At 37.6% G+C, this 26067-nt stretch overlaps 1 protein-coding gene across 2 annotated transcripts in view; it reads right to left on the reverse strand.

Moving 5' to 3' along the window:
• Positions 1–3695: 3695 nt before the first annotated feature.
• Positions 3696–26067, reverse strand: part of VIPR2 (vasoactive intestinal peptide receptor 2) — a 60957-nt gene continuing 38585 nt past the window's right edge. The window contains exons 5-13 of one of the 2 annotated variants that reach the window (XM_074574151.1): positions 24886–24983; positions 20416–20557; positions 17096–17246; positions 16111–16171; positions 14717–14786; positions 9298–9389; positions 6854–6983; positions 6726–6767; positions 3696–5088 (exon numbers count right to left, since the gene is read on the reverse strand). In XM_074574151.1, the coding sequence (XP_074430252.1) occupies positions 4915–5088; positions 6726–6767; positions 6854–6983; positions 9298–9389; positions 14717–14786; positions 16111–16171; positions 17096–17246; positions 20416–20557; positions 24886–24983 (960 nt within the window). In that variant the 3' untranslated portion in view covers positions 3696–4914. The remainder of the gene's footprint in view (positions 5089–6725; positions 6768–6853; positions 6984–9297; positions 9390–14716; positions 14787–16110; positions 16172–17095; positions 17247–20415; positions 20558–24885; positions 24984–26067) is intronic. The other variant, XM_074574150.1, reaches the window with a different exon arrangement.

Here is a 26067-nt window from a genome sequence, read left to right on the forward strand (position 1 = left end):
ATGTACTCCCGTAACATACGTGTTAGAACACATCACTATTATTTTGTTTTTTTCATCAGCAGAATAGCACTGCATACTAACTTCTGCTATTTGGTTATGTCAGGGTAGTACTGACAGCCCACAGCTTATATAGGCACTCATGGTAATGTGAAGGTACTTTTGTTAGTGGAAGTATTTCCTGTGCACAGACTGTAATTGCTCAGACAATAACCCCTATATAAATAGCAGCTTTCTCTGCAGGTTACTTGCCGGTTCTTCCTTCTTATAAGACATACTTAATGCTTGATTTCTCTTTAGAGGTGTCTGAAAAAATTCTGTATAAAGTGAATTTGGACTTTATTCACAATCACTCTGAATGAAATGGACAAATTCACAGTCAACAGGAGACAAATAATGCAAATGACTCATCATAGTCCTTACAGATGGAGTGTGAGACGTGTGCACCTGGTAATGTGCTTGTTCGTAAAGCTGGCGACTTATTTCATAAAGCCATCCCAGATGGATTCTCTGGTTTGCTGAGGGTCTGTACTGTTGCTTTCCTCTTCATCACGTTAAAGGCAGAGGGGAATGCATCAGGACATGAAGTAGATGCTACAGAGTGCGGCAGGCTGCCTCCAGCTTGACTGTAGGTGGCTTTTTGTAATGCTTTTTGCCACCAATTAGTTATTGTCACTACAGTACAGCTCCAAGGTATGCATAAACCGGGTAGTTCCTCAGCTGGGTACCTGCAGCATCCATCACCATGCCGGTCACCTGCAATCTGCTGGGCTCCTGTGCACTCCTGCATGGAGCATGCACTTAAATCCATGCCAAATTCTTAAAACTTCATGAAATCTAGCACTACTTTCGATGGCTAAAGGGACGCTCTCCATATTCCCAAGGTTATTTTGCAAAGCTCATTAATGCACCTGACCCATGTTTTAAAAAGGCCAACATATTAAGTAAAGGTACTAGCTTATGTGGCAAAAATCATGCCAGCAATAATCTCATTGCACGTCACTTGCCGGTTCCTGGTCAGTTAAAATGACTACGTAAAGTCAAAAGATTTCAAAGGCATGACCAGGTGAGCTGCAAGTGGGAGTGAGAAATGGTCAATGGTGCGGTCACTCCTGAAGGGGATACCGAAATACTTCCTTTGCTTCTCTTGGCCAAAGCTATTATGATTGGAACAGGGCACAGAAGAGAATGCGGAAATATGTGAGAAAATGCCTCGCTGTCAGAATTTGAAATATTTGACATGTTTAGTTTCTCAGAGAGGAAATCAAGACATGACTTAGAGTGATTTTCAAGAGACTTCACATAAAGAAAACTTCTGGTAGTCTAAAGCGTATGACCCCTCTACAAAAGAGAAAAAGCCAAACACTTAACCCAAAACAAGAAACAACTGTTGAAAGCTGAAGCCAGGCAAATCAAAGCAGGACATAAGGCTATTGGCTTTACCAAGGAAGGCAGTCAACCGCAGGGACACCCTACCAAATGAACTGATGGATCCTCCATTGCCTGAACTTTTGAATCATCCTGCACATTTTTTTGGAGGATCACTTTGACCAAACCAAGTTACTTGGCTTAAAAAGGAGCATCTGGGTAATATTAGCCAGATAACTGAATGGCCTCTTCTGGAGATGTTCATCTTACCTAATTTTAGATGTAGCATGAGAAATCTAAGTACCCTGGGCTCATTTTATAGTAAGCATAGAGAAAACGGTGATTCAGGTAACCCACCTTAGATGCCCAGCTGAACCTGGGATGCATCGTCTTCAACTAGTGCCTATTTCTCTATGATGACTTTGGAAGGCACTTAAAAAGAGTCTTTAGCTCAGAGACAGACATCCAGCTTTTAGATATGGAGACAAGGGCAGATGAATTTCACCCGAGTCTATCGAGCACCTAGCTGAAATCGACTCTGCAGAGGAAAACTGCAGTCAACGCTCGCTATATATTTAGATTTTGATCATGGTTCGCAATTGGAGAGTAATCTGTCGCTCTGTCCCTCAGGCATCATCAGCAGGTAATGCTGGTAAAAATCACTCAGAATGAACGGTGCCGCCCTGGCAGCTCCAAAGAAAATAAAATACAACAATTAACCACATTATGAGAATGAGTTGTATTACCGTTCTTGTTCAGTAACTTTACATGATGTGCTACTGGCTTTTCAGAGGGGCCTTTACTGATGTTAAAATGCTTGCACAAAGCCTTATGAAGTTAAACTGCCTCACAGAAAACATATTTTTTGTACTTAGATTCTATGATTTTTAACAGAGGGGTGAGGTTCTACAAAGTACTGCACTTTTCACTGGTTCGTAAGGAAAATATATGCAGCACCTCCCTCCCTTGTGTACCATTCTTTGCATGCCTGCACAGTCCTTTACAAACTTAGTGACACCATCCATGTTCTCCCCCTGGTGCAACTTCATTGTCTCAGCCGGCATTACTCCCTACAGGAGAAGGAGAATCAAGTTCAAATGCATCTGTGCCCTGTTACAGGAAACTATGTTGTTTCATTGCAACTTAAAATGTATTTTCTTATTTAGGCTTTTCTGTCTTATAATCGAGAAATCATTAAAATGCAAATTTTCTCCATGCTCACCTAATTAGAACAAAGACAGTTTTCTCTAGGATACAATGAATTATAAACACGTATAATTGGTGATGCACCATGCAGAACAGACTGATGGAACTGATTGCTTGGAATCTCTATTTCTATATGATCACTCTGTCTGTGTGCCAACTCACTCAACAAACCTCCTTTGAATAGAAAGATGAGTACGGTTCAATGCTTCTCAAGGGTGTCTTTCTACCCTAGAAATGTTGGGAAAAAAGTACATCCTGCATGTCACATCTCAGGGAGCCGAGCAGTCCCAATGCCACTTCAGACAAAGAAGCCTGAAGTGCACAGACCCATTTAATTTAGGTACAGGAGCAGCCCCCAAAGCTCCAATCTATCTTCATATATTTTCAGTTAAGAGTTTGTTGATAAGGTTGTTCAGACACCCAGGAAAAAATACTAAAGTTTAGCAGTGGTTTCTGAGTCTAAAGCCTTTTGGGAATATGTTTAGTTTAAGTAGGGGCATATCTTTAGACCCCGTGGGACTGTCACTGGGCAGCCTGCTTTGCTCCAGATTCTCACAGCTACTTCACCAAGCGACAGCAGAGAACACTCTGAGCAACTGGAGGTGATAATAGCGTCTTTAACCAAATCTGGCAAAGTAAAAAATCATCACGTGATTATTGCTTAACTCAAATGATACCTAATATGTAAAGGCTGGTGTCATGTAACATTCAGAGTTACCTGTTCTGCCTGACTCCTGTGAACCACGGAGCCTTTTCTGTCTTTGGTCTGACATAACTTTGTCTCACTCCAGGGTAATTCCATTAAAATAAATTGTGTTCGACTGATAAACAGCTAAATTACATCAGACTGAGAGGTGTATGGACACCTTGACAGCTGCCAATACTGCCAGTAGTGGCGATGTTTGCCAGAGCGCACGTGTACGCCTGCCAGGACATGCCCTTGCTGCTGTTCTTCCCTTCGCCTGGCAATATTGTGGACCTTGGATCCTGCTAGCTCCATACATCCGTGATCTGAAATATCAGGGCAATTGCTGTTATGGTTCAGAGGTACTCATGCAAATGTATATTATTCCCACTTGCTATTTAGAGTGGACATGGTTAAACATGACATGAGAAGTAAACATCACTGGGTTTATTTCTTTTAAAGAGTGCAAATGTTCTGTGTATGTTTATAAGAATCTGTCAGTTCTCTGCCTTTTTTTTTACAAAGTGGCTACATAGGAGGCTTGGTGTTGTTTAGAATTCCTTCTATTTATGCCTTTTATGGTAATTTTTAAGGATTCTGTCTAATTTTTTTTGCTGGAGTCATGGTCAGGACTAAATTTTGAATCAGCTCAGATTGATACAGAATAGAATTAAGCTAAAAGACTTCACATCATCCCTTAAATGGGAGTTGTAACTTTATTGCAATATTCCTTGTTTTAGCTGCCAAGTATGTAGTTCTAGAGACATATTTCAGTGAAAATATTACATAAAAATTATATTTTCAATGGGTAACAGGCTATCCAAGGCTGTTAATCCTATGCCAGACTGCTCTAGCAATAAAGCACCTCTTCAGAAAGTTGTTTAATAAAAAATCAACAAATATCTCTGATTTTAAACAGAAGAAACTGGTCATTGCAATAGCACTATTGGAAAATGATGATGTTTTCATCAAAACTATTACAGTAACCTTTTCTGTATGGACTGCAAAGGTAGCCCTACTTTCTCAACCTAAACATAAACCCAGGCACTTTTGAAAGGAAAAACAGAATTGGAATTAAACTCCGTAGAAAGAAATCTCTGAAATGTATACAATTAGCCAAGAAGTATTACCTTTTTCCCCCTCTGTATAATGTTAATGATTTCCTGGATTAGCACACTAAACTCCCAGCATGGTTCATTATAGTCTTACATTTCTTTATTTTGTTTTCCATAATTAGGAAAGAATTTCCTAATCCTCAAGGAAATAAATGTTTCCTTAAGTATAAATAAAGTGTAAGAAACTTTTTGCTTTCCGTCTTAACTTTTCAACATGTACCAAAACAGGATACCATACATCTATCTTGTAGACATGTTGGAGGGTGAAGGGACCATTATAGCAAATGAGTTTTTGAATAGTTACGGCTGGTAAACTGCAAGAGAACATCAGAATTAATAGGAATACCATTTACAAAAAAAACAGAAATCATCCACGAGGCAGGTGTCTGTTATTAACTGGTTGGCTGCACAAACCAATTTCCCAAATACCAACATGTAGAAAAGCAAAGCACTAAACTGTACATTTTATAAAATATCACATCAAGCTGTATAATGAATGATATATATCCCACAGTTTTTCATGTTTTGGGGGATGTATCTGATTTATATCATGGTGGTCTCTGTCTGCACAAATGACTGAGCCCTTGAATTCCGGTGGAGGTGAGAAACGCTTTCTGATCCATTTCGAGAAATCGAAGAGCTGTGGAGTCTGTAATCTCTGCCTGCTGTCTGCTTCCAGCACAAACTCCGCCATTTTCTTTTCAGTTCCCCTTGTACCTGTGTTAAAAAGAAAATGCACAAGATGAGCTGAAAATGTTATTTTATGTGACGAAGTTTTCCAAGCTTATTGGCTGTCAAATGGGGACCTCTAGGAATGGTTTGGGTTCGTAGGGACATTTAAAGATCATGTAGTCCAACCCCCTGCCATGGGCAGGGACACCTTTCACATTGCTCAAAGCCCCGTCCAACCTGATTTTGAACACTTCCAGTGATGGAGCATCTGCAGCTTCACTGGGCAACCTGTTCCAGTGTCTCACCACCCTCATAGAAAAAACATCTTCCTTACACACAATCTAATTCTACCCTATTTCAGTTTAAAACTGTTACCCCTTGTGCTGTCACTACAGGCCCTGCTGAAAAGTCTTTCTCCATCTTCCTTATAATCCCCCCTTTTTATACTGAAAGGCCACAATAAGGTCTCCCAAAAGCCTTCTCTTCTTTAGGCTGAACAAACCCAACTTTCTCAGCCTCTCTGCACAGGAGAGTATTCCAACCTTCTGATAATTTCTGTGGCCCTCCTTTGGACTCACTCTAACAGGTCCATGTCATTCTTGTACTGAGGACAATCACCTCTCTCGACCTGCTGGCTGTACTTTTTCTCATGAAGGATATGATTGACTTTCTCAGCTGCAAGCACACATTGATGGTTTACGGCCGATTTTTCATCCCCTAGTATCCCCAAGTGCATCTCTGCCGGACTGTTCACAATCCATTCATCCCCCAGTTTGTACTGATATTGGGGGATGCCCTGACTCACACGCAGGACCTTGCACTTGGCCTTTTTGAACTTCATGAGGTTCGCATGGGCCCACACCACAAGCTGGCATGGCATCCCTTCTCTCTGGAGTATCAAATCAGTTTTTACAAAGATTAAAAAAACTGAGGCGAAGACTGTGTCTACACTGTCTGTGAGCAGATGCCCCAAGGCCACTTTCAAAATCAGTTTGTATCACTTGTGCTGCAACATTAGCTTTTGGTATCCAGCTATTAATCACACGTACTTAAAACATAGAATCAAATGATTAGCCCAAAATCAGGCATCTCATGAATACCGAAGACCAGAATAGCACTCAGGAGACCTGAATATCAATTCCCTCTGCAAGCAGGTGTCTTCTTCAGACAGATTCCTCCTGTCAGACTCTGCATGTTGTTTAATTTATATTCTACCTTAAAAAGCGGTTGACATCAAAAGGAATTCCTTGCATCTTCCTCAGTTGAGGTTAGGAAAGCTGCTACACGCTGAGCACTTCTGAAAATCTGCTGCTGTTCTGGGGGTTAGACTCTGTCAGAAGATTACCCCTAAATACTTACTAAATGGTATTTCAAGTTTTGGATAAATTTTTAGACTTGTTGCACCTGACTTGCACGATCTACATTGCTTGTAACAGAGCTAGAATTAGATCACGTTGAATAATGGAAGACACACTTAACTAACACCTCAGTTTGCAAGGAATTAGATTTCAAACAACTCTTAACTCTTTACCCAAATACATTCATTTCTCCTGCTGCACAGAAACTGCCACATATATATTCTATAAATAGGAATGCAAACATCTTCTAAAACAGCTTCATGTATCAGAGTAGAATTATAGGGGCACTTATACATTTACATTTACCATTAAGGTGCGACTTACTTCACTGTTCAAAAAACAATATAGGACTGCAACAATCAACCCCTGGAAAGAGACAATATTCCTTAATTAGTAGGCAGCGCCAACCTAGGTCAATAAAACTCTTTTTGAATAAAAAATTTAAAATTTACCTGAAAAGATCCCAAACACAACTCAAAGATTATTTTATAATTATTGGAACTCCGGTCAGGAAATAGAGCAAACACTGTGTAGTGAACTCCAAACAACGGAATGAGCAACAACGTGGATTTTGCAAGTCTCCTGGGTAAATAAAAGAGAAAAAGCTCGAGTTTAAGGATAATCTCTTGTTTTACTAAGATAAGAACCTGATGCAATGTCATTTACAAAAACCTCGTACAACTTCAGATTTATAAACAGTCTTAGTAAGAGTCATTTATTGCAAATTGTTTTCCTTTCAGGCTTTCTATGAGATTAGCCACATAGTAACCTCATAAATCAATGTATGCAATTCCATGTTATGCTTCATCTTGCTGATCTTGCACTCTTCCAAAAGCTGGCAAAACGCTTCAGGGCCTCGCTAAACCAAAAGACCCTTTTTCAGTTGCCCTCTGGACACCAGCAGGGTGTAGGACCTGCCCTCCGCTGTGTATCTTTGACACAAATCCAGTTCCCAGCCTGGTTTCATGGCACATTTTTTTGGGGTGGGGTTTTACTGCATTATTCCACAGGACCACATTCAACAAAGGGTCACGAGCTGCCATCAGATCTATCAAGGTATTTTTTACCTGGCACAAAGGGTTCAGAGTGGAAAGGAATAATGCCTTCCTGCAAAGGCATACTGACAGATCGTTTTGTATGGAAGGTAAAATCTCTCTCTTGAACTTAATTGACGTTATTTTCCTTTAAATGTAGAACTGTATGGTTAGGCTGTTCATTGCACATAAGAGAATAATCCTAACTGTGTGGTTTTCATGAGCAATTTCAGACTTACCCCCAAATACTAAAATCTCACAACTATACCAATGGTATTAAGCATATACCAACAACTAAATTTTAATGTCATCAATTACATAATACAGATTAGCACAAGACACTACTGAAGTTAAGGAAGGAGAACTTTAAATTACTAAGCACAGCAGCTCTGACAAACTGCCTGTGAAACCATTGAAATGATGAATTGCTAATTACCCTTTATCTTTCACTTATTTCACTCTAATAACATCAGTTTTTTATTTACATTATACAGGACCAGTCATGCATGATTATGAAGGTCTGATATCAGATAAAATTCAAGAAGTTGTAACCTCGAGTCCCATAATTCATCACTGTCTTGATGAATATAACTTGATTCAACAATGAAAGGATGCTGTTGTGAATTCACCTATTTTAACGGAAAAGTCAAGGTATTTCAAGCAGTTTTATTTTTTCTGTGTCAGTCTTCGCGGTCTTCCTTTGTTCATAATGTCCCAGAGGCTGCATCTGTTTACGTGGAAATAATCAGTTCTGACAGCAAAGTTTCTCAAGAATAGTAAAACATTCACATCTAAAGGTGATACCAGTAAGCAGGACAAATAGGATTTCCTTGGCAGAAGAAATTCATTTAGAACTGGAGGAGATGATGATGGCAGCAAATTTCCTGGTTTCCCAAGGGAGACGGAAAACTGATTTTATTTCAACTCAACCTTACCCACTACAAAAGAAAAATGAGCAACAAAAAAGATGGCACCGGGTACAAGCACGTGGGACAGAGGAAGGGAAGAAAAATGGTGACTTGCATGAGTAGTATTCATTTTACATTCATATTTCACTTTCATTTCATTCATGTTTTAACAATTTTTGTCTAGCTGATGTTACTTTCTCTATACTGCACTTAGATTTTAGTGAAAGAAAGGGATAGACAAAATAGCCTTATTCTTCTCTGTATTTTAGAAATGCATGCATTTAGCGATGTATTTAAATTTCCCCCCAACATTCCTTGATTCTAAAGCTGTGGAAACAATGGACGTCAGGATTTGATGTTCGAACCAAAACACAAAAAAAGAAAGTCTAAACAGAAATCAAGTTGATCTAAATCAGAAATATTTGTTTTCCTCTAGAAAAATAAACATGCTATTTTAAATCAACATAAAACATTGTATTTCATTTTTTACTTGTTGAGAACAACATAACTTCTTTACATCTCTTAAAATATATGTAAATATTATATCAAAAAGTATTTTAGAAATGAAAAATAAAAAATTTAAGGAGGTTGAAGCAAAGTGTTTCGATCTTGAAACTTTTGTTATGCTGAAATTAAATATTGATACATTAAAAGAAAGACACTACATATTTTTTTATCAACATATTCATTCATGGATTAAACTCAAATTCAAGAATAGCTTGTTGGTATTTATGAAAGTGCATATTTTCTGTTTAATTTAGTGTTTGACAAAAAAAACAAACATTCGTCTCTATTTCGGCATAGTGATAAGATTTTCATTAAACCACACCTAAAAGTACTTCTGAATGAAATGTAATTACAGTATCACAGCAATTGTTGGTAGCAGGTTTCAGCAGAGGAAATCTTACAGAGATTATTTTAGTTCTGTATGTAATATCTAAAAATATGACTCACTTGTACTGTGACTGGTCATTTCCTCCAACATCTGGAGATCGTAACTTCTGCAGTAAGATTCTTATAATACTAATGAAAAGTATAAAATTCACCTGCAAAGAAACCATATATAATGGTGATTTCTGACTTCTCCCCTCAATACGCAGCACACGGAAATGCTTATCAAGTCAGACAAAACAACTCAGCAGTGGGTGTTGTGTACCTTCTGCCAGAACACATCAGGCCCTACACTGTCAAACTTATTGTCTGTTTTCTGCCTCTCTAGGTTTGTTATGTCCAGTGCACATCTGCATGGCCACCAGTTCTAGCTGGCTGGCAAAAGCCTTTGAAATCTCCAGTTGTTAGCAGTACCCTCTTTCCAAAATTTCAGCTGAAGACAGGTTTCGTAGCAGTATGGAACACTCGATGTGATTTGGCTCAATCAAGCATTGTCCCAAATTGTCGTAATGATTCATGACTGGAAGCCCAAAGGAAAATGTGAGTCCTATACACAGTTTTGACCCTCTCTTACCTCTCACCTTGACTTTTAATATTTTCTGTCTGAATTGGGGGAAGAGAAGACTGTGGCACAGGTGATCTGTCCACTCCCATCAAGCACAGAAAGGGCCTCTCACAAGTATCTCTCTGACTGTGTATTGATGCAGACATAATCACTAAAGCAACTGAATCCTTGCAGTCTAACATTTTATTCTTGTAACAGCCCTCTGAGACAGAACAGTAGTATTACCTTATTCCACAGAAAGGAAATGGAGGCACTTGCATAAAAAAAGTTATGTCAGACCCTGATCAATCTAGAAAACTGAAGTATAAAACTCAGTAGATCCTAAAGCTCACACCCGTTATTTCTTCATCCTTGGCTTTTGGCACCTTGTGTTCACCAGCTGTTACGGTGCTGGATTGTTTGGTGCGGTCAAGAAAACTGCACTTTAAATATGGCACGCCTGTACTGAAGTGAGGGAACACTTTGAATCCACACCTTCACAGCAACAATGTCAGCTGAAAGCTACATCTAAAGCTACATAAACAGCTGCATCAAAAGCACACATTTTAGAAAAAATCAACCTAGAGAAAAAATTTCTATTACTGTGAAAATAAGAATTTGATTGTTTTTAACTAATGGCATCCGAAAGCCCAAAATCAGGAGGCTGGGTACCCAACCAGACAGCGCCCGCCTCACTGCTATAAACCTTCAGTCTCTGCCTTGGTCTGTAGCCATAACTCTTCTTTTTCCAGTCTTAACAATTTGGCTGCAGGCTTTTCAAGTTCAATGAATTTTCGTGTCTTCTCTGAAATACCCAATCAGTACAATCAGTGATGTTTATAAATAAACAATGATCATAACAACTACCTGTCCCTCTGTATTTAATATTTTTGTTTGAAATGACAAGTGACGGGAAGCGACAGGAACTGACAGTGATTAAATAAAAAATATGGAAAACTAAATCTAATATTTTTGAATAAAGAAGAATAAAAAATAAATGTTAGAAAATATAGGCCTTTACTGAAGTAAATATACATTTTACAAGCAGATGATGAATTTGAAGTTTTCCTTGATGCAAGTCTCCTATAAAAGTAACAGGCAGAAGCCAGTATTCTTGCTGGTTGTACCTACAGACTTACCACATCAGAGCGTACAGACCAAGGGATATGCATTTAGTTTGCCATATGCACTGGAGGTAGTATTACTGAATAAGGAGAGAGCTTCCATTTTGTTGTGCATTTTTTAGTCACAAAATAGGAGAAAAAATCTTTATTCTATATTTGCAAAGGGATGGGCAGAATAACTCCTGTTTCTTCACAGACATCTGAGTTTCTACTGCAACAGAACAAACTGTCGTCCATTTGGTTTCTGAGGCACCAAATCATCTGCAAAACTGCACTCAGGTGACTCCCATTCTTGACTGATATTCACATATTACTTTTAAGTCTGTTTTCAAACATATCTCTTTCTGTCTGTAAACACAATCTTGGATTAATGAAAAACTTATATTCTTTGGAGTTTGTAAGAGTTCTTGGTATTAATGAGCTTGTAAATTCAACCAGCAGAAACTGCATATTAAGATCTAAAGGTGGCAACTGCCGTTGACAAACTACAGTGGAGCAAATGAATTTCTGTTAGATTATTATTGAATTGATCATTTTTAAAAATCTTTTAAAGTATATATCAGATTTACAATAGTATGTTTCAATAAAATATGAAACAAGCAATGCCCTGGAATTTTACTTTTAGTATTGTTCCTTTTCAGTCCCATAAAATCTTTTCAGAATAATGACTTTAAATAGAATATGTATAATGTCGAATGAATATCTAATAACAGAGAAACTGCAAGAGAGTGATGACAAATGATGCCTCTTCAGGGGAGGAATGGCAAGATGCTGCTGATACCCTTTTCTGCTGGTTGACTTCTTCCAAAAGTAAGTTTTTGAGTCTAAACACATTGCCTGAGCGTGTATCATTTACGCTGTCTTCATGTTGCTTCTTTCTTGCTATTTAGTCCCTTACACTAGCTGCTATGTGAGGTAACTAAATAAACTTTGATTACTTCGATGTGACAGAAGTACTGTTTCCACCTGAACTCCACTCCTTCCCAAGTAAGAGCAGTTTATGCAAGTGGATGTATGGAGAAGGCAGCTATGGAGGCATTTGCCAAATGGAGAATATGGGTGGTACACCAAATTAACTGCTTGGAATAGTCATCCCCAATTAAACAACTCTGAAATGTGTACAGCATGAAGTGTGGAAGCCTGCCAAATAACTTTTCTCAAGCCAAAATTGGCAGTAGATGCCAGCGAAGGTTTCTGACACACTGAATTAACTGAAGCCATTCCCACTTTGAGAAGTGACGTCAGAACTTGCTCTCACAATACTATTTACTGTTGAATAGTAAACTTACAGAAAATACAATCTTCTAAGCAGCAAAAATGTTTGGAGATAACACAGAAATCAATGGAAGAGGATGAATATGGTATGAAGACTGAGTGGACTTCCTCATCAATCTAATGCAGTTAAACCATTTGCTTAATTTCCACCTTTCAAAAGTATAGTCATATCACCCTCACAATCAGGCTCGATTCTATTCTTCTTTTCTTTACTCTTCTTCCTCCTTCTAAAGGTTTTAAATATCAGCCATACCCTGGGCTTTCCTTCATGCCATTACATAGGACAGCTGATGAGAGTTCTCAGCTCAGGTGTTCTGCTCTCCTTTATTTTTCTGAAATTCAGGTTCTTTCAGAGATTTCCTGTATTCACCCCATTGACTACTAACACAAATGTCCTTCCTACTACTGAAGCCATTTGTTACTGATGATCATTGTTATATCCATTCTCTAGAAGTTTTCCAGTTGTCCTACATTCTCGAGAACCGACTGAAGGCTCTGCGTGAGTATGATGGAAATACTTCTATTCTTCTATTGAGACTTCTATTGAGAAACATCATGACTCTCACAACACCTATCCAAGGAACTTGCAGTGATCTATTTTCATTGTTGAACGGCAGGCAGCACTGAACTCATTATTTGAAGATCTAAATCTTTGAATTTTATTTTTCCTAGAAGGTAACAGGAAATGTTGAGCTTATCACAGTGTATGCATATTGAAAATTATTTCCTCATTAAGGTAGTATTATTCAGACATCAATTTTACATGACACTTCATTAGCTACTCTTGCTCTACGAATGTACGCTCTACTTTCCACAGCAGTAAGTTTGCATAGCAGCCTAGTTGCCACAATGAACGCGCTGGTTGTAGGTCGGTGCTCCAACAAGATATGTTACGATCTAGCAGAAAAGGGTGAGTATCACTGCTTTTATAACTACCTGTACTCCTGAATTCTCCTTTCACAGCTTAACTTCACAAATGCAAAATGTAGTTGAACAAACGGCTGAAGAATCATCTAATTGGAGAAGTAAGTGGCTTCAGACAGTGCACACTGCAGAATCGCATGGCCATACTTAGTTGCTCTCATCCCTAAAACATGCTGTTTAAGAGAAGAAACATATCTGGAAGCAGACAGCAGATCCTAAACATATGCACCCACAAAGCCAAAAAAGGTCATTTGCAAAATGTTTCCCTATGTCTTACAATCCCTTTGTATCAAATCAGTAATAGAATGATTAAAAAAAAAAGGAGAATGACTTTTCCTTTGCCTCAAACAGTGATTTCAATCCGCGCTTTATGATGTACTGGACTTTTGCTGACTGACTGGTACTCCATTTTCTTAACCTACAACTCATTTCCCAGTCTTTGCTAAGATCCAGCTGCGATTCAAGTCTGCCAATGAGCACTCGGACAACTTCCGTTTCCAGGTCTAAGACTTCTTTGGAGAAGTACTGCTTTCTGGCACATAAAGTCTCAGCTGTCTACCAGATAGCTGTTTACATTGAATATCCAGAGAACAGAATTTCATCTCTCCGTAAACACCAGGTGGTTTGTTTTGCTTTTATCTTGCAGCATATTTTCTTCACTCTGGACCATCCCTCATTCTCCAGTTCCTTTGAGGTTCACATATTCTCTTCATGCTGCAGTTCTGTTGCATGCCCATTTCTTCATATCATAAAATATCTTTTGTGTGAGTCCTTACCTTATGTCATTTCACACATATGCCTACTCTGCTTTCTCTTGAAACACTGCAGAATTCACTCTGATGATGATAGGAAGTTCTCTCAAAATGATTTTCAGCAGGCACAGATTGAAAGGCAAGCCCAAGTGTAAGTGCTGGGTTAATCTGGACTCTTGAAATATTGTGTAACCTAATAATGGCCTAATTTTTCTGACTAAAATGTTAAAAGTAAAGTAAGTGTATCTGAAACGTATAAATTTGCACTGTGACTGTTTTCGGAAATGGACATATAAGCATAGTAGACTATGCCCAAATTAATTACACAACCATCACAATGAACAGGAATTTTATTATGCTTCTCCAGTAATTCCAATGAGCTCGACACAGGGAAAGCCCCATGAAACACCCTCAAATGGTATTCTTTTGCAGGTACTTCATGTTCAATATCTGTTTCAGTAGGCTACCAATTAAAGAAAGATATACGCAGCCATATTTTTTTATGGCTGCAATAATATCAGATTCTCAATTGCAGGGCTAGCTATTTACAAGCAAAATCGAATCTGCAATTCATTGAAAAGTATAATTAGATTTTTGCTTCCCCCAGGCTCATAAACAGGAGAGATGTTAAAGAAAGAACAACATACAAATAAAAGCAACTGCTCATTTAATCGGAGGCAGATAAATTTTGAAGGCAACGAATTTTAATGGCCTTGGCATCTGTTTAACGTTTCTCCTACAGTGTAATTTCTTTTCATTAAAACAGAATTCTTGCCTATCTGTAACTAGCAGTAAAGAATAATGGTTATACGCACTGCACAATGCTGAACTGATCTATAATTCATGCTTCAAAGTTTACTTACTATAATAGAAATTAGAATTGGTATTCGTATAACCCACCAGGGACCACCATGCTCATTTGTATCCCAGCAACTATAAAAAAAAAAAAGGAAAATGATGTTGACATGAATATCATCTGGCAAGCAAGACCTATGAGGAGAAGTATAATTCTTATATACAAGTCAAAGCACACTAAAATAATGCCTGTTCTAGCCTAGAATTTGGCATTCGATATTTTCTGCTTTTAATTTTATTTCCCTGGTTTTAATACACATCTTCAAATCAGCTAAAACATCAGGCACACTAGACTGTACCATTTGAAATCATGAAGGACATTGACCTTTAGGGAAACCAAGCTTATTTTCACTTTGCGTAAGGACACTTTTCCAATAAGCACTTAACATCAGCCTCTGGGTAGCAGGAAGATCTAAAGCCACTGACAGACACAACTGAAATGACATAATTTCCTTGTGGGATATTTAGGTTACAGAAGGCTGGAACTGGTTTAGGAAAATGTGACACTCAACCTGAAACTTTGTCTGAAAAACTGAAAGTTTAATTTTCACTGTAGGCACTTTTAGTACAAATACTCTGAGAATAAGCACTCTGAAAGATTAATCTTAAGCAAGGGCAGTACCCTTCAGAGTTCCTCTGTGACGATAAAGACAAAAAAGGAGTTAGCTTTCAGTTTACATGTTAGAGGTCTTGCAAAGAAAACTTAGAAATTATGTATGCAGGACGTGATTCTCCAGTTTAATTAGAGAATCGTTTGAAAAATATTAGTCAGGTTGAAAAAAAAGTGTGCGAAAACTGTTTGTCCCACTAGCTAGGAATGCTCTCCCATTCCTTGGGACCAGCAACAGCAGCAAGTCTGATCTTCCTACAAAATAGTCCTCTCTGTTCCCCTTCCCTTGCCAGGAGCTGTGTCTAGCTCTAGTTAGTCATAGTTTTACGTGACTACATCCATCTTACATACATTTACATCACATTGCTCCACTTCTGGGAATGTAATTTAGATATATCCAAAGTTATCCAGATTTCAATCTTTTCAGTTGCTAGTTAGCAAATTAGAATGCCCAGCACCTTACTGCACTGACCCAAGGACCCCCACTGCTACTTTAAATATTATTTTGACTTCCAAAGCAGATAGCTCTCTATGTGGGTCTCAAGGGGTAACGTTAGTCATAACCTATCTCTGATCTCTCCTGCCCTTAGAGATTTTCACATAAACAGCAAACATAAAGAACCTGTTGAAGAACTTTCAAACACCTGTCCCTTTATTGCCACCTCTGAAATTTCAGTTCTGTGCTCTTCCCCTTCAGAACAGCAAACTACCTTTGTGTGAACACCACCATACCCAAGGCAAGGATTGTACGGGCACAGCCGGAGGCTTTAAGCTTTCTCTCCACACACTTACCCCGTGTCCTCTAAAATGATCCGTGTCACTGTCCATGTAATAATGAATATGGTAGGAATTCCTGAAAAATCCCAAAGAGATTTAGAGGATGATCACAACAATATAAGTCCACAAAAAAAAAAAAAAAAAAAAAGACATTTCAGCCTGCTAGTAACTAATTATTCCCCAAATATACAGCATATAGCAAACACCTTAGCGAATGGAGGGAGAGGCCCATCTGATGAGCTATGTGATGTTAAGCAATGTATTACAAACAAGGACTGCAGGGAAGTGGGTTCATTTCTTACAAAAACGCAGCCAAAATGACTAATACACAAAGAACATGCCTTTCATAGGTTTCTTTCAAGTTGTCAGAGTGACCTACAGGGAGACAGATACAAGTTATGCACTCCCAATTCACTTCCAAGGACTACACTATAAAACCAAAGTGTAAATCATTTTATAAGGAACTATTCCCACACGCTGGTTTATTCCCATTTCCCAGCAATACCTAAATGTTTTATGACCACCTATTACTGGAAGCTTTAAAGTGCTCTGTAGAAATATCATTGCGCTTTCTGGAAATTAAAGGAATACATGTATTTAAAAGCAGAGGGACAATATTATTGAGCTTTTCAAAAAGGCAAATAGCATAGCATAGCCTGTGGCTGTGCAGCTAAACTTTCTTTTTCCTCCCAAATTAGGACAGACTGAATCATCTGTTTTGTGGTGGCAGCGCTATATCCTGAACAACCCCTGGGCATTGTGCACATTGGCACAGGTCAGAGCCACGCCGCAGAGCAAGCTAGCAGTTATGCTTCAGCAGTGTTGTGCCCGCGCTCTCCCACGGCACAGCAGCTGTAAACTGTGCTGGAGCTGAGCTGAGGAACTAGTGAGTCTGAGGAGTCATCCAATAGAAACGGCATGACTACCTCGCTATGCAATATTGAATCTCATACATACAGACACAAGAAAGAACGTTACTGGGCGATGCTTAAATTCTTACCCCATCCAATCAGCAGGTAGATTGTGAAGTGTCTGTTTGGGGAGAATATTAGCACAAGGAGGATGTGCAGGTAAAGTCCTTCAACTAAGAGCCAGTAAAAGTTTGCCATAACACCATACTGAAAAAACACCAAAATAGCCTTGCAGCCCACCTGAAATATGAGAATAGGGGTCAAAGTTGTTGCAGGAAAGATGCTGTATTATTCTGTTATTAATACATCCTATAGAATCACAGAATCACAGAATCTTAGTGGTTGGAAGGGACCTCTGAGATCATCGAGTCCAACCACATAAAAAAAAAAACAAACAAAAACCACACACACACACAAAAAAACCCAACACACCACACAAAAAAAAAAAAAAAAAAAGCACCCACCTACTAAACTCCAGGTTTAAACTCCACCTAAACTCCACCTAAACTATAGGTCCTAGCTCTCCATGTAATACTAGTAACCCAGGTCCAGTGGAAATTTTTTTTCTTAATTCAAGCAAATTGAGACATTGTAAATGTTAGAGTTTATATAAAAAGAAAATTAATTATTAAAAAAATATTTATATGTGTCTCAGCAAATTTGTTCAGAAATTTTGAAAACTTCATAGCATAAGTATTGTAAAAGGTGGTGATTATCAATAAATGCAATAGTTAATGAAATGCAATTAAATTGCACTTTGCAATAGTTAGTTAATGAATGGCTATTAGAATAAATAATCAGCTACTAGGTGGCTAATAAATATATTAAAATCCCAGCTGGCTTCCTAACGTAGTGAAAATTAATAACGAAACTACTTTATTAATTTGTCAAGGCTAAATGGGAAACTGAGTGAAAAATATAACTTTACATGATGAATATTCTAAATAGAGTCAGAAGAAAAAGTTGATGGGACTTTTAAAAATTATGTTTTCCCTTTAGAAAATGGTTCGGTGCTTTTTAATTAACAAACCACATGAGCATGTATTATAAAATGAAGTCCCAACACACTTATAGTCTGCGTGATACTCTTCAGAATTAATTTTCAGATGTCTGTACTGCTGATGTTCCACAGTGCTGGCTGCTGCTACTTTGGTACTTCCCAGCAGGAATCTGGGATGTGAGAATTGAACAGAAAAATGTTTCTGCTGAGACTGAGCTGAGAAATGTGATGATATGGTGAATGTGACAGACTAAACAAAATGGACTAAATAAAACTTCTAGTTTCTGCTGCTTTACTCCCTTCCCCATTTTAAATACCTTTCATACCACCACTATTTCTGTTAAAATTCCAAGTACACCAAATACTGAGGAATGAGTAAAGTAGGTAACTTACTCATTTAGCAATTTATTCCTCTGTCTAAACATAGGTGTCTGTTATGAAGTGAGATGCCCTCAGGGACCCCAGTCACCAGCTGCTAAGCCAGAATGGCACAGGCCTCATAGAGACACTGCTTTGTATCCATCAGCCCCTTGTGGTGTCTGATAGCTCAGTGCATCCCAAGTAACCTACATGCCTGTATTTATGCCTGTGTACACGCCTATATAGACAACTAAGTAAGAGCCCAAAGGTTTGAATTCATTTCACCTAATTTTAGCTGCCTACAAGCAAGGTTTCCAGTGAACGCTAGCCACCTACTAGCCAACTAGCTCCTTATACAGCTCATGAAGAGAGGCAGGCATGTCCAGAGAGAGTCTTAAAGCAGATGAGATAAACTGTCCAGTGAGAAAGACTGAAACCCAGAGAAACAGCTTAGTTCAGTCGTCTTGTTTGGTGAGGCTAATCTTACCTCTGGACTTTGTTTCCACTGAAGGGATATCCAATGCAGACCAGTAATGGGCCAGAAAAGTTAACATGGAGAAAATTAAACATTTCAAAATGCAAGCTGAAATTTGCTATTATGCTTATGACTACTTGCAACTAGATTAGCAGGCAAAGTCTAAAATTTTTGTGATCTCTTTTAAATTCCAATACTCCTTTGTATTATATTCTCAATTTACATACTAGAATCCCGCATCAAAATATTTCCTCTTCCTCCTGCAGCTAATCCTGTATCAGGTGTATTTCCAGATGCTGACCAACGGAGGTATCTGTCAGTAAAGAGTTAGCCAAAATTATGGCTCTATGTCATTCAGATCCAGGACCTAATTACATTGCATTTTGAATTGTGTGCTTTTAGACGTCTGTGCATGCAGCAGAACTGTGGAACATCACACACATATGACAAAAGAGGCAAACCCCACATTCTGTTATGGAAGAAAGGTATTATCCAGCCAACGCAAGAGAAAGCAGCCTTGCCAAGCTGGTGTCAGATCATCCCACACATAATGCAACAGAAATTACTCAACAGCCCGGAAAACTGGACATATTCAAAGTACAAGGCTTTGCAGCCAAAAATAACTGAAAAGAAATCACAGAAATCAAGTAGTATTCTGAGAGTCCATTGACTCATCTTTCAAGGACCTCAGAACTTTTGATTACCCCTCGCAGCCTGCCTACTAACTTGTCTGCTTTGGGTCTACTAACTCAGAGCCCATTTGTCTTCATTAGAAATATCCCAGATTATGAATTCATACATACAGCTTGACAGTCACTGCTAAGAACTTTATGCTTTGGGATGATATGGCTTCATCGATATAAAAATATCTTCCTTCCATTTTTTCTCACAAGCTTAAACTGTAGTAAATTAAATGCAGAAGGTATTTAGCAATATTTGAAGGGTTCCTTTGCAGCACTTTTGCTGAAACAACGGAGGCAGAGAATGGGGAATATCATATAGTGGTCAGTCTTCTAACAGCAAGGCTTGAGATTTTTTTAACCCCTGTGCATGAAAATGCAGTAAACTTATTAGCTTGCCAAGAATGCAGATAGTCATAGCCAGAAAGTACAGAGGAGTTAATAAAGACAACTCCTGCAAATATTTAATTCCCTGACTCATTGCACTCCCTCCATTGACACCTGTCCAATTCCTGGACCCCTGATAAAGCTGCTGGAACATTTCCAGATGAGCTGCCTTCAACCATTCCTAGCTAATGGCACTCCTGTTTGTCTTAAACTCTCCCAGCTGATTAATGCAGTGGCCATATTTATTCTGAGCTATAGCTGGTCATGATTTGTTTTGGCAGATGACATGTTGTCCCTTCATGGCCATGCAAAACAACATTAACTTCTCTTACTTCTGCTTCAACCTTCTTTCTCTGGCTCATTCTAATAGACCATTTTGCTAGTCATTATATTCTCTGCAGAATTGTATTCACTGACAGCTTGGTATTCCTAAATATTTAAGAGGATCAGAGAGGAAAATTTAGTGACACAACAGTATTATACCACATAGCAAATGAGGTTTATTACCCATGAGGTTTGATCCTCTGGACAGTGAGCTGTGTTGGAGCTGGAATAGAGAATATCATCCTTGACTAAAACAGAGATTGCTCTTAGAATGAAAGAGAGGAACAGGTTCAGATGGATGTAGTTCCGAGTACAATGAAGTTTTCTAAGAAGAGATTTAAAAACAGACGTTTTAGATTTCAAGACAGAAAGCTCTTGAACAGACTTTTATTACTCTCCAGTCATCTCTTAGTAATATGAACCTTGGGTAAAAGCCTACCCTCCTCCTCTACCATATCGTCAGTGCTGCCTTGTTTTCTTTTATCATCATCATCATCCTCATCACCATTATAGGCTGTTCAAAATACACAAATAAAGTATTTCTTACTCCTTTTCAGCAAGTATAACAGACCAAAAGATCCCAGAGGTGTTTCTCCGACAACATAAACTGACAATAAGCATAGATTATTACATCCTTCTGCATGTGCGCTCATCCCAGTGTTTTTCTTGCAAATAAAACTTTGAATATCCTGGATGTATTTCTGACATGCTCTCACCTATTATTTTCATTTTTTTATTTATTTATTTAACTGCTGCATTTTGCTATATAATGGCTTTTCATGCTATGATGTGAGTGTATGGAGGAACAACTAAAAAATGCATTCAAAGCATTAGATCGCCCATTCTTTCTATCCAGTGAGATGTAAAACTTCTCTTCCTTAGTCCAGCAGCCATGTGAAAGCCTGACAAACAAATGATAAATGAATATTCCAAGTAAGTGAGTGAGTGCCCAGGGGAAACAAGTTATAAGTTGAGGGCTTTTCACTTAAAAGACATTCCCTTCAAGATCTTCCCATCTTACAGAACTTTTTTATAGCAAATCCCCAGAAACCAAACTGCACCTTGAGCTGCACCTGGAAATAAGCCAGCAGCCAGGACATTTAAGCAAATATGAGCAATGAAAGAATGAAGGTGCAGTGGAAGCTCAAAGTAGTCTTCACGTTTTGACTTTTACCGAAGAACACTAAATAATCGATTCTGAAACTGCTAAAGCAAGCATAGTTACAGTGAGTGCAGGGAAATATATAACAGATCCGTCTTGCTAGCCCCCACTTTGGCAAAGGACAGAATACCAGGCTGAACTAAAAGCAGTTGTCAAAAATCCAGTGATTTCTGTGGCTAGGCAGAACTCTATGCTAAGCTAGAAAGCTCTCCTTTGCTGAAACAGCTTCTGAGAAAATCTGAAATACCACTATTACTTTGGACTGCCTCATATGTTCCTATAGAATTCAGAGATACTTGCAAGCTGTAAATGGGAGGAAAATATTTTTCTTGAGTAACTAGTTTTGATTATTACTTCTTCATCCCATTCAGTAGCTGAAATAATAAATGTTGGATATATACAATGCTGTCAAACCAACATTTTGGAGGTAGTGGGCTAGAAAGTATTTTTATTTGGGATATGTATGATGATTAAGAACAACACAGTAATACTGTTATTTAACAATGAAACAAAATCTATGATGCCTATTTCTTTGATATGACTACCTCATGACACAAAAATACCATGTGAGGAACAGTTGCAGCCAGCTGATGCACATGACAGCACATCTTATAGAAATGACAGAGATTCATATTTTTCTCCATGGTAAGAAACACATATCAGAGAAACTGACTTTTTTTTTGAAGGTTTTGCTACACAGGACTAATCCCAAATGAAGCACAGTAAGATCCAGAATATCAGTTATGTAGAAATATACTGTTCTACAATTTATTTTCACTCCGAGTTGTAATAAATCAACCTTTTTTAAAATATCTGAAAAATAGTATTTATTTTCAAACATTTTTATTTCAACTTTTCTAAAATTTTACAATATATTAAAACTTAGACATTCAAAATGAAGAAACAGCAACTTGCATTCTCAGAAGGGTAAAGCAACTTCTTTTGACTAAATTAAAATTATTAGCTTTGCTGTTTATAAATCAAGTTTGCAGAAGTAAGAATGTGCCTGATAAACTGGCAACCTACAACAGGAAAACACCATGCCAGAAAGTAACCAATTAGCTTAATTATAATAAGTACATAGAGTATTACGTGGGGAGTGGCACCATAGTAACTTGAAAAATGCCGTCAGTTTAGTCTGGCAAGGTATTTACAGATATTCATGTTTTATGTCTTTGTTTTGAGATTAAAAGATTAGCCAGATATAAAATCCTTCCCTTTTACAATGCTTCTAAATGTGTCCTCCACAGATATTAATAATGGAAACCCATATAATGCTTCTGTAAAGATTAAAATCAAGTCCAGTTCTTTAGAAGACATGTAAAAAAGAATATTGCAACTGTATGGAAACTTTCAGAAATAACTCTCCCCACCCAACAGTTCCGCCTTTCACGTGCTTATAGCTGATACTGTGAACAACTGCAAAGTCCTGAGGCTGAATCTGTTCTGCCAGACAGTACGTAACAATATATAATGGACTGCAGAAGTCAAGTCATAATACTTAAAAAAAGAATTTCCACTTCCTTGTCATGAACACATTACCTACAATTAAATTAAACTCCACATTATTCCATGCTTTCTTTCATTAAAAGTAATGCACATGTTCAGGATCAAACGCAGGATAATTTGAAGCATAAATATACAAATTTAGCAATGCACAATTTTAATAATCTCTTGTGTTACTAATATCCAGAGTTGAAATTCTAATCCTGCTGGATGAAGTCAGGATTTTGACAACCCTGCAGCATTAGTAGCTTCTGATTTTTAACTCACTATTTAACTACCAAATCTCCTTTAGATAGCTTCACTTATAAGAGTTTTTCTTTGTCCTTGTTTTTTAAATACAGCAAGGTGAAAGTTTGATGGTTACATGCAAAGGTGAATGTGTTTCAGTGGTGAATGACTGATCTTTATAAACAGTATATATATAAGTATGTTTCTTAGATCGGTGGTAGATGACTAATGAAAAGTTAAAACTTACAGAAACATTCCTATTTTCCTTAAAAATTACCATAACGTATGGGATGCCCTGAGAGACAGACAGACATACAAACATAGCTATTTGCATTCACTTCTATTATTGATAGTTTACAATTGCTTCAACTGCATCCTTCCATAATAACTGGCTGCTTGCTACATGCTTGGGAAACTATATATATTGAATTATATACTGAATTTTTACAACTTATTTGGGTTCCTAATTCAACTTACTATGTTAGGAGGCCCCTACACTCCCTGTAGATAACAGAGAAACAGGCTTCTTTAGGGGGAGACTTAGAAGACCCAATGTTTCCCCCCTGAAAAAAAGCCTGTGTCTTTCCACTGACTCAACAGAGAGACTGGGGAGTTCTCAACTTGGATATTTAAACTGAAGTTGAAGGTTTTGAGTACACTTCTGAAATTTTTGATCTGTTTGTTATAACTGGCTTCTGGTGATGGACAACATCCAGAAGTCTATAACACACTGTCTTAAATGCGTTATTAGGTTTTAGCAGTTTTGAAAATGCACGATCTGCCTGTAGCGTTTGCTGGTAGAAAGAAAATAACCATGAGTGACTCAATTCTTTTCAAAGATATTACAAAATATAATTATGGGTTATATATCTGCTCTGAATAGCCTCTGAATATTTAAATACTGAGAAAATTAGACGGCAGACTGAAAGGCTTACAGAACTCACCATAGGAATATTTCATCAGAGGAATGAGGCTCTGACAAACAACATGCTGTCCTCTACGTACTATATGTACTTTTCTACCAAATCTGAGAGATGCATTTTCATGTTTTTCTTGGTGTAGAGTGGAACAGAAAAGTTGCGTGAAGTTTATAATGGAGAATATAAAGGCTATTCTATTAGACAGGTAGAAGTGATATGTAAAGGCATGAAGGTGGAGAGACTGAGAAAAGCTATGACACTGATACCATTTGCAATTTCTTTTACCAGTTGGATGTTGCTTTCAGTCTCAGAAAACTCCCAGAAACTAGGCAAAACCAACAGACAGTACTGCCGTTCCTAACTGCCTAACAAAAACATTGCACACCCAGTACTATCCTTCAGCCCAGTTATCCATACCTTTACAACCCCACTTGGAGAAATGAATGATTACCTTTGATTATAGGACCCCTGGAGACTGCTCAGAAGCTTCTGCAAGATATGGCTGCCCACTTGTCCAGTGCTGAGACCAGCATCGTACTAATTTTCAAGAGCAATTCAAGGTGCCAATTTTAATAATCAAATAGAAAATGCTTTATATAACCCATTCCTAAATGACTGTTTTTTCTTACATGGGCTATAATGCCTGTAAATTTGTAAAGTGCTTTGAAATATTTTAGTATGACTGGTGCTAGCAAAAAAATAAGTTAGCATTACATTATTGTCAGCTGTTTAATGGAGAAAAATGTAAAACCAACTCATTTTCAAAATATCTGAGCAATCAGATAACAGTTAAAACAATCTTATCATTGTTCATGTTTACTCATGAAAAATACATACCTGAAAAGGCAAAGAATTATACTTCCTGTTGTAAGAGCAATCAGAGATACGCTGTGTCCAAGAGTATAAATTGCCTTCACCCTTACATAGAAGTTGACCTGCACAGAAAAATATATATGCAGAAACCACTTACTGAGATGTAAAATTGACAGTGAAATAATATAATTTTCCATTAAATAGCTCTGAAGGCTAAATAAATAGCATTATTTTCACTCTTTGCTCTACAGTACGTGATGAGAATATTGTGTCTTTATTCCAACATATTTTTGCAATGTGACATCTCAAGCCAATTGACCTCAGTAGAAAATTCAGCCTCAGGAACTCAAAACTTAGACAAGACTTAGCTGGTACGATTTCAGCTGATTATTCCATGTCAATGAGGTCAAAGAAAATATCAGATTCATCAACTTCCATAAACACAATTAAACTGGGAAGAACGAGCCACAGTTTGAAAGACAGGATTATCTCTGAAAAAGAGAATCTCTCTCAGTCCTTCTGCTCCAGTGTACTTCGTTATGCATTTATGTTTAATTTTAAAGACATGTTTAAGTCTCATTAATTTCCTAATCTAAATGTTCAAATCTTTATTAAATTGTGACCCAAACAATCCTTTCTCTCTTTAGTAAAGTTATTTGCTAAAACTTGGAAAGGAAATTTTTCAACAGAGAAAAACAGACTGAAGTGCATGGTTCGCTGATTAACCGCTGTTATCTGTAAATTTACCAGTTACATATTACATTAAACCCTATTTTGAACGACAACATCAAGAAAAATAATGCTAAATACTCTCAGAATTAAGCTGCTTCTTCATTTATGCCTACAATAGTCGTTTGACAGTATTTTCCACTGAAGCTAGATAAAATATTAACATTGTAAATTTTTTTGCTATGTTATGAAATGAATGATTTTAATAGCAGTGTAGAATGTGCTATGTATAACAAGCAGAATTTCAATATTTAGTGCACATGGCTATAGCACTCACCTTCTCAAAAGTAGTTTGTAAAAAGTAGCAAGGAAGCAATACTTTAAAATAAACTAAGACAGCAAAGGAAAATGCAAGTCATTTAATATATTTATTTTTATAGCATTTAAAAGGACAAGTGAAGAAGTGACTTCTGCAATCCCAATTCATGATGAAATTAGTTGGACTTTCACTTAACAAATATTATACAGGTATGGAAA

The sequence above is a fragment of the Larus michahellis genome, chromosome 2 (genome assembly GCF_964199755.1).
Source record: "Larus michahellis chromosome 2, bLarMic1.1, whole genome shotgun sequence".
Classification (NCBI taxonomy): domain Eukaryota; kingdom Metazoa; phylum Chordata; class Aves; order Charadriiformes; family Laridae; genus Larus; species Larus michahellis.